This window comes from Typopeltis vanoorti, chromosome 10 (genome assembly GCF_054136105.1).
Source record: "Typopeltis vanoorti isolate ZY-2024b chromosome 10, IOZ_Tvanoo_1.0, whole genome shotgun sequence".
Lineage (NCBI taxonomy): Eukaryota > Metazoa > Arthropoda > Arachnida > Uropygi > Thelyphonidae > Typopeltis > Typopeltis vanoorti.
This window is the reverse complement of record NC_143558.1, coordinates 18,251,252-18,264,553: the sequence shown is the minus strand read 5'-3', so window position 1 is coordinate 18,264,553 and position 13,302 is coordinate 18,251,252. Positions and strand designations below refer to the sequence as shown.

The following is a 13,302-nucleotide window of genomic DNA, read 5'->3' as shown; positions in this document are numbered from 1 at the left end:
GATAGGATGGGGGGAGGAGTACTGTTGATGATAGCTGATGAGTTGCAGCCAAAGAAAGTAGTATATCAAGAGGATAGACGTATGAATGATAGTTCATTTGAGGCAGTCTGGTGTGAAATAGTGACCAATGCAACCAAATATGCAGTTGGTTGGTGCTATAGGCCAGGGGATACAGGGGGTGATATTGAATTTGTGCTTCAGCAAATTAGTGCAATGGGTGCAGGGTTAGTGATTATTATGGGGGATTTTAATTGTGGTGATATCAATTAGAAGGAGGAAATATCACGTGGCAAAAAGGAAATGGAATTCATACACCTTCTAAGAGATAATTACTTGAAACAGCACATAACTAAAGGGACTCATGGTGTAAGAGTGTTGGATCTGGTCATAGGTTCAGAGGACATATGCATAATTAAGGTGTCCTCGTTACCTCCAATTGGTGAGAATGATTGTGTGGTTATTGGGAGTTGCAAAATTTGTGGATTTCTCTCTTAAGAAGGGGTATATTCAGGAAGACAAACATGGTAGGCGTTAGATGGATGAGTAGTAGTATTAGACTTAATCTGCAAAAAAAGAAAATGTTATGGAGAACTTACAAAGAGAAAGGCAATCAGTACACCCATGGGCAGCACAATGCTCAAGCTAGGAAGGTTACCAGCATAGTAAGAAAAGATAAATCAGATTATGAGAAGACCTTAGCCAAGGAGATCAATGGTAATCTCAAAGAGTTCTTCTGCTCTGTGGCAAGTACAAGGAAGAATGACTTTAGAAAGATAACCTTAGTGGGTGCTGATGGTATTGAGGTGACCAATTCAGATGTAATAGTAGAGTTACTGAGCGATCACTTTTCAAAAGTCTATCACCCAAGTGAGGATATCTCTTCATGACTTATTTTTCACGGTATTAACAACACCACAAACACTTTTAACAACAAAGTTGTTTTATTAACGCTGGCCTTCGCACCACCTTCAAACCTCATGTCAAGCTGGCAACTCTGATCCGCTCACCAAAGGATAAACTTCGCCCTTTAGCACATCCAGGAGTGTATGAAGTTCCATGTGACTGTGACTTGGCCTGTTATGGGCAAACAGGAAGATCAGTGAACATCTGCCTGGAAGAACACGAAAGATACATACAAGTCGGGACTGGCAGACCACGCTTTGGACACTCCTTCACACAGGATTAGATGGAGGAAAACGAATGTGCTATTTAGGAGTCGTTATAGATCTGAAAGATTATTTTTTGAGTCAGCAATGGCTTTGAAGAATTCTCCTAACCTTAACAAATATGGTTGCATTAATTTGCCAAAATTTTGGGAGACGGTTATCCTAAGAAAAATTCCTGGATAACTGTTGTTAGAGGGCGCCAAAAATATGACTTTAGTTCTTTTGTCTTTTGCAATTATATTGTTTCACTCACTCACTGTCGCGTTTACATGTGTGTTGTGCTCTGATGATGCTGAGTTGAAAATCAGCGAAATATTAGCGTTAATAAAACATCTTTGTTGTTAAAAGTGTTTGTGGTGTTGTTAATACCGTGAAAAATAATTCATGAATAACCATCAACACCTAAGCTTATCTGTTAGATTAAGGATATCTCTGTACCTGTAGCAATAACTAATGTGAGAATTGAAGTTAATAAATCAGAGGTACTTAGTATATTGCAGAATTTAAATGCAAACACTGCTGTAGGTTTAGATGGAAGATCAACTTGGGTGTTGCGTGAATGTGCAAAGGAATTATCAACGCCTCTTACTTGGTTATTTAACTTAAGTTTGAACTCTGGTATGATCCCTAGAGAGTGGAAGGAAGGCAAAGTGGTTCCTTTGCATAAAGGTGGCTCCAAGACTGCGGTAGTTAATTACAGACCAATCACCATCTCGGGAGTGGTGGTAAAAGTATTGGAAAAGTTGGTTAAGGACAGAATTCAACAATGGGTGGAGCAGAATATGATACTCTATAGGGGCCAACATGGTTTTGTTAAAGGTCGATCCTGCCTTAAGGGATCAATTTATTAACTTTTTATAATAGAATGACATCTGAGTTGGACAAGGGGAATGGCTGCACAGTGATACTTCTGGATTTTGCTAAGGCTGTTGACAGGATATCCCATGTAATACTGTTGCACAAATTAGAGCAGATGGGAATGGATACTACACTGGTGATGTGGATAAGAGAATGGCTCATGGAGAGATACCAGAAAGTAGTGTATGGAGGAGAAGAGTCCAGGATGAGGCAGGTGACCAGTTGCGTACCTCAGGGATCTGTGCTTGGGCCATTGTTGTTTAATTTGTACATAAATGATATAGGAAATGGCTTAAAGGGAGACATTCAGTTGTTTGCTAATGATGCAAAGTTGGTAGCACAATAAAAAATCAAGCTGATGTTGAGAGTTTGCAGGATGATTTAAATAAGCTGGCAAAATGGGCTAAGGGTAATGGATGTCAGTTCAATGTGGAAAAGTGTAAAGTTATGCATTTTGGGATTAAAAGATTACCAGCTGTATCACATTGATGGAACGGTACTCCAAGAGATCGATGAGGCTAGGGACTTGGGGATGTTGGCAGCTAGGGAGCTGAAGCTCAGAGGGCACATTGCTAAGGTGTCCAAGATTGCACATAGGATTACTTAGTTACTGAAGAACACACTAACATCCAGAGATAAAGAGGTTATTATTCTCCTTTATAAGGCTTCGATACTTCCACATTTGGATTACCTTGCTCAAGTCTGGTCACCTGGATTCCTTGGAGATGAGGAGGTTGTGGAGAGGGTTCAGAGGAGAGTGACTAAGTTGGTGAGTGATGCAAAGAATGCTCCCTACTTTGATAGGTTGAGAGCCTGTGGATTGCAGAGATTGGTTGATAGACGGAGACGAGGGGATATGATAGAAACATTTAAATTACTAAAAAAATTTTTTTATGATTAATGCAGGGGAAATATTTCAGCTGGGTGATAATAGTGATGGAAGAACAAGAGGTCATCCCTGGAAATTAAGGAAAAGTGTGATTAACAAGGGTGTGAGAACTAGATTTTTTTTTGCTTGGAGGATGGCGAATGAGTGGATTGCATTGCCTGACTCAGTTGTGAGTTCTTCATCTGTAAATGAATTCAAGAAGAGGTATGATAGATATTGTTTTGATGGTTTGGGTCTCCCGCAATGAGTTTGCCGACTCCATGGAGATACCTATAATAATAATTATCTTTGATGGATAGCAAGGATTTGCTAAAGGGAGATCATGTTTAAGTAATATATTTACTTTTTACAATAAGATTACAGCTGTATTGGATGAGGGAGAGAGATGGATACATAGTAGTCTACTTAGATTTTGCAGAGGCTTTTGATTGATTACCACATGATAAGTTGATAGTCAGACTAGAGCAGGTGGGGTTGGACATTAAATTGGTGTATAGTTTTAGTGAATTGGAGATTGACTATCTGATAGATATCAGCAAGTTGCATATAATGGAGCAGTATCCCAGAAGTGGAAAGTCACCAGTGGTAGTGTGTCTCAGGGGTCTTAGGGCCAATGCTGTTTAACTTGTATGTTAATGATATTGGGAAAGATTCGAATGGGTATATACAGCTCTTCGTTGATGATGCAAAGTTGGTATGAACTATGAAGAGTGAAGCAGATGTTGTGGCCTTACAAAAAAGGCTTGAATAGACTTAGTGAATGAACACAGGAGTGGGGATAACAGTTCAATGTTGCAAAATGCAAGGTTTTAAATTTTTGGAAAGCAAAGATGGGATGTTGAATTAACTCTTGATTGCAGATATATTATTCAAGGTGGAGGAAATAAGAGATCTTGGGGTGATGGTGGTTAAGAATCTAAAATTTAGAGGATACATTTCCAAAATTTTGATGACAACAGAACAAAATCTGGCACTGAAAATCAGAAACTCACACTTCAGAGAAAATTGCAAAATACAGACTGAAAATGATTCACTCCTAAAACAGATAGAATGAAAAATACATATAGAATAATGCAGAATAACAGATGGTAAAATAAAAGTAAAGAACTGGATACCAAAGGGAAAGAGAAACAGAAGAAGACCAAGGAAATGATGGCTGGATGTCTTGAAAGTAGCAGCATTACAAGCAACTAGGGAGGGAGAGTCTTGAATTAAGAGAATCAGACTTTATAATAAAATTCATTGCTTTAACAGCTGTTATTATTAATACCTGATTTAACTCAACACATAAAATGTTACTTTCTAATATTTTGCTGTGTATTATGCTATGCCATCATCATCATCAAATTCCACATATGCACCCTTAGGGGAGGGAGGGGTAACAGTAATATTAGGATAGTACTATACATAAAAAATATAGTCCTAACTTCCTATCAACAGCCTTCCTCCAAATTAGTCTGTCATCTGTGAGGACCATATTATGAGATCATATATTTCGGTCTCTATGGCACTTCTTACTTTATGCTTGTTTTTGCTTGGATCATAAAAGCTGTAAAGTAAAGGGAAATCTTCACAAATACATTCCTATTGATAGTTGTGTTCAACATGCACCTCACTTTACCTTAATGTGCATTACTTTTAGTTATTTTATCTTAATGTATCAGCTGGTCTTCATGGGTTTAGAACCCACCAGAACTTGCATCAAGGTTCTCTGTCCACTAACACAGTCAGATTGATGATCTGGAAGTTTGAAGAAAAGGGATCTTCGAAAGTTCGACCTGGGCAGAGGATGGAAACCAGTGCCACAACAGGTAATTGAAGTTGCCATCGTGATTGTCAATAGATCACATGAAAATGTTGCTGGTAGTAGCAGCACCCATGGAGTAGCACAACAATTGGATGTGTTTTATTTCACAGTATGGAAAGTCTTGCACATAATTATTACATTTTATCCATACAAGATCAGCTGGTATTGTAAAATACAGACTGAAAATGATTCACTCCTAAAACAGATAGAATGAAACATACATATAGAAGAATGCAGAATAACAGATGGTAAAATAAAAGTAAGTACTACACGATGATTATGCTCTGACATTTCTTGTCAGATTGGAAGTTGTCAATGCTTGGCATTGGAAAATTCTGTGGGGAGATGAGGATGAGGTGTATTTTTATCTGAATGGAACTGTAAACACTCAGATCTGTTGAATTTAGGCTTCCAAATCACACCAAAACAGGTCCTGGACCATGTGCTCCAGGACCTGTTTGGTGTGACTTCATAGCAGATTTTATAATAGGACCATTATTTTTTGAGGGCATCACCTCAACAGAACCAGTAACTTGTTCCATTACCACACAGAAATATAATGATATGCTGAATAGTTTTCTCATTCCACAACTTTAGCAACAACAATGTCTGGACGATGAGGCTATTTTTATGCAAGATGGAGCTCCTCCCCACATTGCACGACTGGTACAGCAGCTTCTATGGCATCACTTCTCAGAAGAAAGAGTGATTAGTTGCATCTTTCCAGTTGCATGGCCACCTTGCTCCCCTGTAATTTTTGGTTGTGAGGTTACCTGAAGGTAAACTTCTATCATGGCAGTATATCGAACTTGGCAGCCTTAAAGGACAATGTATCACATACTGTGATGAACATTCCCTTAGACATGTTATGTTCTGATGTTGAATGCTGTGTACAGGATGCAATTTCTGGTCTGTGAGAATGGTGGCCACATTGAACTCAGTGTGCTCGAGTTGTGTAACAGGTTTGTGACAACACTTATGCTCCAGTAACTGTAATACCATGATTACTGTGCTAAATTAAATTGATATTAAATGTTTTATTGCTGTGTTATCATAAGTGCAACACATAAAGGTAATCTTTCATTTCAGTTTAGTCTTTGTTATTCATTTGTTTGTCTATTTTCATGCTTTTTTACATCATTTAGCCAGTTAGAACAAGCTACATAAGGCTCTGAATAGGGAAAGTTTAATTGTTACCACCCTGTATAACTATAGATCATAATTTTTTGTCCCCCCTCCCCATTGTCTTGTAACAAGGCCACATTCTACCTCATTTTTTATAAATATACATAAATGACCCATTTCATTCATTAAAATAGCATGTTTCCATTATTTTTAGATGCCAAGGACTGAAGCAATATCTATTCTTGGTGCCCTTATCTGTTTTCCGAATATCTATAAAGAGTTGCCTGTTCTGCAACCCAGTGCTTCCACTTTAACATCAATGACTTGTAAAGATGCAAAAGTAAGTAATCTAAGAAAAATTTATATTTTAAATATTTAAACTATATGAGCACAATTATGTAATCTCTGATTATGGCCATGATTATATCAGATGACATATGAAACACAATGTAGAATCAAGATTTAATAACTGGATCAAATACTGTTTCATCTATAATGATGAACAGGCATCAATGATCAATTGGAATTGCTATAATCATTGGAATATATTAAACACAGTTTAATGAGAATGATATCCCGATGCAATAGAAATGGAAGGGTACATTTTTTCAGGAGAATGAAAAAGGACAAGAAGGGAGGGGAAAGTGCCTGCTGATAATACAAGAAGAATTATGTCCACATAAAGGTAGATATGAAAGAGAAAATAGTGACAAAGGTTTTGAGGCAGTGTGGTATGAGGGGTGGGGAGGTTATACAGGAAGAGATAATTAGTTCAATGTTGCTATTGGCCAGGGAATGTGCAGAGAAGTGATGAAGAAATGTATAAGCAACTTGGGTTAGTGAACAATTTTTTAGATCTGATCATTTTATCAGAGAATGTAATTGTGAGTGAGGTTTTGCACTTCCCTTCAGTTGGTGATAGTGATCATGAAATAATCACCTGGGGTGGCTAGCCATACGAAGGCTTCTGTGAGGAAAGGGTATATGTGGAAGTACAAGGCTGGTGATTATGACAAACTTACGAGACAAGCTGGAACTATAGTGTGGAATGAGTAGTTGAGCAGAAAGGAAATAAATGCTACTTGGGAGTTGACAAGAAAATGTTTAACAGCATCGATATGTGAATATATTTTGAAGGCTGAATAAGGTAGGTGTAAAATGGATGAATGAGGGGATTAAGCATGAAATCTGGAAGAAGGCACTTTGGAGGCAGCACAACATGAATTATGGTAATAATCAGTTGCTTGAAGAGTATAAAGAGAAGCCCAGTATAGTGACTCAGTTGATAAGGACAACAGAAGTGTCCTTGCCAACTGAAATTAGCAAATGAGTCCAAAAAAATCCTCAGGAGTTTTTTCAGTATATGACAAGTAGAAAGAAAAATTATTATGGCAAGATGATATTAATGAATGAAAGTGAGGGATTGGTAACTTCTGCAGAGGACATAGTCGAGGTATTCAGTGAGCATATGTTTCAGTAAGGCAATAGGACTTGCTGACATATCACCATGTGTTTTGAAGGAATGTTCTAAGGAGATAGCATTAGCCTTGGTTACCTGTTTAACAAGTCTTGCAACAGCACAAGTCTCAAGGAAATGAAAGGAGGGTAAAATTGCTCCGCTTCACAAAGATGGTGATAGGGTTAAGGTCACCAATTTTAGGTCATTCTGTATTACTGGGATTGTAGTTAAGGTATTGGAGAAGTTGGTGAGGGCAAGATATAAAAGTGGGTTGATAACAATGGTATTCTTTGCTTGTTAGCATTGGTTTGTTAAAGAGAGATCGTGTTTTCCCAATTTGCTTATGTACTATAACAAAGTGATGAGTGTATTAGACAATGGAGATGCATACATAGTGGTATACTGAGATTTTGCAATGGTTTTTGAAATATTGCCACACACAAGTTGGCAACTAAACTGAAGCAGATAGGATTGGATGATAGATTAGTGAGTTGGATAGGCAACTGGCTCACAGGTATCAGCAAGTTGTGTATGGGGTTGCACTGTCCTGGAAAGGTAATTCAATAGTGGTGCTTCACAGGAGTCTGTTTTGGGACCATTGTTATTTAATTGTATATTAATGATATTGGAATGGGTTTAACTCAGACAGGATGACTCTCGGACAAGATGAAATTTCTCTTCTCGGAATTATCTTGACATCAAGCCTCTCCTGGCATAAACACATCACAACCATTGCATCCTCAGCTTCCAAAAAAATAGGCTTCCTCTTTCTCTCAAGACGCTACTTCACCTCTAAACAGTTGTTACCACTATACAAGTCGGAAATCTGCCCAGCTCTCACATCTGGAGTGGGGGCTCCAAAAAGCTCCCTCAAAATGCTTGACTCAATACAGAGGAGAGCAATTAGACTAATAAATGACCCATCCTTCACCAACTCACTCCCCCCCCCCCCCACTTTCACATAGACACCTGGTCTCTGCAATCTGTATATTCTATAAATATTTCCACGGGATTGTTCATCTGAAACAGCATCAATAATTCCCCCCACCTGTACTAAGCTCATTGGAACACGTACAGTTGCTGTCCAACATCCTTTCACAGTACATCTCGAAACCCACAGAACAAGTTTCATTTCCTCCTCATTCATCCCTGCTACTGCAGTATTGTGGAATAGTCTTTCCCCAGATGTATTTCCCAAGAAATACAACATACAGGTGTCCAAATCAAATGTAAACAAGTTTCTCCTTTCGCAAGCCACCACCCATATACGGTACTAACGTACTACGGGTTGACCAGCCAACCTCCTGTATATGGACCCAACATAAAAAAAATTAAATTAAATTAAAAAAAAAAAAAACTGGTGATATGCAACTGTTTGCATATGATGCCAAACTTGGAATGATGAGAAATCTAGTAGATGTTGTGGCCTTACAGAACGGTTTCATTAGATTGTATGAGTGGGCAACAGTGTGAAACTGTAATTTTAATGCTGCAAAGAGTAAGGTTCTGAAGTTTGGTAGGCAACAATGGGATGTAAAGTATATGCTTGTAAGGGAAATTTTGAAGGAAGTTGAGGAGACAAGATACCTCGGAAGTCAATGATCTGAGGTTTATAGGCCACATTGCACAAGTTGTGAAGTCATTGTATAAGCTCTTGATCAGGCCTCATATGGATTATTGTGCACAGATTTAGTCTCCTAGTTTACATGATGATGAGAATATATTGGAAAGGCTCCAGAGAAGACTGACTAAGGTGGTAACTTGTTTTGGGGATGTGAGATGTGAAGACGGATTGAGGGAATGCAGTTTGCAAAGCTTGGCGAATAGGAAAAAGAGAGGGGGGGATATGCTTGTAACATTTAAATTGGTGAAGGGTTGTTAGCAGGTTAATGTGGAAGAAATTTTTCATAGAATTGGGAAAGGATAGAACAATAGGACATCTGTGGAAGTGGCATAAGGAGCAGGTTCTTTGCATGCAGAGGGGTTTGTGAGTGGAATGCATTGCCTGACATTGTGGTGAATGCAGATACATTGAATGAGTTTAAAGCATAGTTTGATGGGCTTTGTGTGTAACAGTGTGCTTCTCATGATGAGTACTTTGACTCCATTGAGGTCTGGAGTTAATAATACAAATACTAAAGCAAATAACATATTGAATTAAGGAACAATACAATGAGAAGCATTAATATCACTCCTGAAGTTGTTGGCTGAAATGTTATAGATATTGTAGCTCTTTATGACTAATCAGAGTTTTGAAATTGGTATGCATGTTTCTTGTTGAAATTGAGCCAGTGGCAAAAAATCCGTTTGATTGGACATTCATATTTGAAGCAACACCCATGGCAGAACTCAAATTTGGTTTAACAGAATTCTGTGATGAGTGTTAATTGTTGCTGCCTACTGATTAAAACTTTTAATCTTGATTAGCTTCTCAATCACTTTGCTTTTTCCATATGTGGTGAACCATCCATATCTCTCGCTGGTCAATAGATTATACCTCCGTCAAAAATGTTTATGGTAATGAGGATGTTTTTCACAATCTCACACACATACTTTATACCACTCATTACTTATAAGCAATGCTCTACAGTTGTCAGGATTCCATTCTTGTCAGATTTTGTATTTTGGTCTTCTAAAGAACTTTCAACTGCATCAATCGATCTTGATATCTTTTGTCTTTGTCTGCCATTCTGGCATCAAGCACCTGTTTTGTTAACCTTTTTCTGAGGTACTAATCTAATAGCACACTAGATTAGCTCTGCTCACATATCTTTGAATGATAGTATGTCAAGTTCCTTCCTGATAGAATCATTTTGCATATGATTGATGCTGTCTCATGACTTCCCTAATTTCTCCTCAAATTCATTTCTGTAAAATAAAGATGCCAAGAAATATTGGTTTAATCCTTTATCCAAGTGGAAGCAAATAAAAATTTGCACGTGAAGTAACATCATGGCTGGGCTACTTGTATATAGAGGATAATGACCTCACATTAATTGCTTTAGTATCCCATAATGCAATGCACATGTCCTTACAGACATGTATAATGCTATCTTGAGGTCTCATCAGTGGGAGCCAGATCTAGAAGTGATACCAAGGTTGAAATAATGCAGAAATCATATTTTTGTGTACAAGTAGTCAAAAGGTGTCACATCTTATTACTAAAATACTCTGGATTAGAGAAAGATGTTTGAAAGTTTTTTCACTTAGTTATACTATAAATTAAAGATGGCAAGTAGAAAGGTTTTTTTTGTTGTTGTTGTTTTTTTACCTTGGGTGTAATATATGTTAAAGATACCAAGCTATTTTAAACCTGGTTTTTTACTCCATTTCCCAAGTAAGCAAACAGACAAATAAGTCAAGTTTGCACCTGCTCATAATGCAAGTCTAAGTGACCCTTAAAATAGTACAAGTCGAGGCAACTCATGGTAAAGTCGGAATAAGCTCTGATCACTATTCTTAATATTTAACCTTAATGCAAAGCCCATCTCCTTGAGGAGATGTATGATGCTATGCATTAAAGGCAAGGGGCCACTACCCAGACCGGTTTCGACCTTTATTGAAGTCTCATCAGTGGGAGCCAGAATTAGAAATACCAAGGTTAAGTAATACAGAGCTTATAAGTATTTTACCAAAACAAGTTACCAAAAGGTGCTTTGACCTTATTAAATAAAAATCTCAGGATGAGAAATAGATGTAGAAAGTTTTTTACCTTGTGTATAATATATGTTAAAGATACCAAGCTATTTTAAACCTGGTTTTATACTCCATTTCTCAAGTAAGCAAACAGACAAATAAGTCAAGTTTGCGCCTGCACGTAATGCAAGTCTAAGTGACCTGTAAAGTAGTACAAGTCGAGGCAACTTGTGGTAAAGTCAGAATAAACTCTGATCACTATTCTTATTTTATTTTCCCTTAATGCAAAGTCCATCTCCTTGAGGAGATGTATGATACTATGCATTAAAGGCAAGGGGCCACTACCCAGATCGGTTTCATCTCTCATCCTGAGATTTTTATTTAATAAGGTCAAAGCACCTTTTGATGACTTGTTTTGGTAAAATACTTATAAGCTCTGTATTACATAACCTTGGTATTTCTAAGCCTGGCTCCCACTGATGAGACCTCAATAAAGATAAAAACCGGTCTGGGTAGTGGGCCCTTGCCTTTAATGCATAGCATCATATATCTCCTCAAGGAGATGGGCTTTGCATTAAGGGTAAATATTAAGAATAATGATCAGAGCTTATTCCGACTTTACCATAAGTTGCCTCGACTTGTACTACTTTACGGGTCACTTAGACTTGCATTATGTGCAGGCACAAACGCGACTTATTTGTCTGTTTGCTTACTTGGGAAATGGAGTAAAAAAACAGGTTTATAAAAGATGGCAAGAAATCATATTCTTGGTTAATCCTTTTTTCAAGATGAAAAAACTTTCAAACATCTCACATCTGTATATAAGTGATCTTTGGTCTTTCATTAACTGTTTGATTTTTTCCTGATATCTCTGATTTATAAGTTAAAATTGGTTTGAACACTGTCTTCTATACTACTAGTTTAGTGTTTTGGCTAATTTTTTTTTCCTATTTCATATAAATTCCTTCACCTGGCTTCTCACCATGCCATCTTTACTTATTCTGTTTATTATTATTTTGTTATCTTTTTGTATTTAATTTGTCATCTTCTAAGCATTGTGTCTGAGTATCTGAACTATTTTACTTGTTTTAGGTCGTTCTGTATAACTGGGGTTGTAGTTAAGGTATTGGAGAGGTTGGTGTCAATTTGCCATTTCCTATGAGTTCACCATTTAGAATACATTTGATGTTTTCCCTATTCCTATATATTTTCATAATTTGTCTTTTTATTTTTATTTTCATAACAAACTTGTACAGCAGTTATTCAGTTTACTTAGAATTCAGAAGACTTTTACTTGATTAATGTAGGAGTGTAACATTATTATTATACAGATATCATCATGGAGTTTGAAGACTGTGGGAGATCCATTATTCACACACACTAGCCATCATTCACACAATACCTATCACCTCTCCTTAAACATATTCACTGATGAAGAACCCACAACCACCTCTGGCAACCAATTCCACCCATTCACCACCCTCCAGCAAAAAATCTAATTCTAACACCCTTGTAAACCACACTCTTACACAACTTCCATTGATGACTTTTTTTTTCTCTTTTGCCATTTCCTAATAAAGTCTTCAGTGTCAGTCCTATAATGCTTTTGTCTCCTCTTTTTTGCCTATCAATTAATGTTTGAAGCCTACAGACCATCAATCTATTTTCATAAGGAGCATTCCACAGATCTGCTACAATCTTTGTCACATCCTCTGGATCCTCTTCACAATTTCCTCATCCCTCATGGAATCCATGAGTCCAGATGTGGCCTTATTTAGGGGAACAATAAAACCTCTCTAGGAGTATAACATCATCACATTATACTCCTAAATAAATCATGTAAAAGAAAAAAATAGAATCTAAATCGAAAAGTAAACTAAATCAAGAAAAAAAAAAGATAAAGCTCTGAGTTCAATATTTCTGATTTCGATATGAGATTTATTGCTGCTTTTCTTTATAATGTGATATAGAGATTATAAATGACAAGAGGGATAGTGAATACTTTGTTATAAACCTTTACGTCTGATAAGCCTTATGTACAATCTTTTAACCAATACAGCAGATTGAGACTGTAGTCTCAATCTGCTGTATTGGTTATATATTATTATTATTATTAATGTTTGACCTCCATGGAGTCCGAGATTCATCATGGGAGGTACACACTATTGCACACAATGCTCATCCAGTCTTGCTTTAAACAGATTCAATGTGTCTACACCACACCACAACTCAAGCAATGCATTCCACTCACCAACCAATCTCCATGCAAAGACCCTACTCCTCACATCCTCCTTATACAGTTTCCAGCGATGGCCTATCGCTGGAAACTGTATAAGGAGGGTAGAACTGGAAAGGGGGGGTA

At 37.3% G+C, this 13,302-nt stretch overlaps 1 protein-coding gene across 6 annotated transcripts in view; it reads left to right on the top strand.

Moving 5' to 3' along the window:
• LOC150102202 (ral GTPase-activating protein subunit alpha-1) overlaps positions 1-13,302 on the top strand; it is an 800,562-nt gene that overhangs the window by 397,058 nt on the left and 390,202 nt on the right. For all 6 annotated transcript variants that reach the window (XM_090398990.1, XM_090398987.1, XM_090398991.1 and 3 more), the window contains one exon: positions 6,060-6,185. In XM_090398990.1, the coding sequence (XP_090255116.1) occupies positions 6,060-6,185 (126 nt within the window). The remainder of the gene's footprint in view (positions 1-6,059; positions 6,186-13,302) is intronic.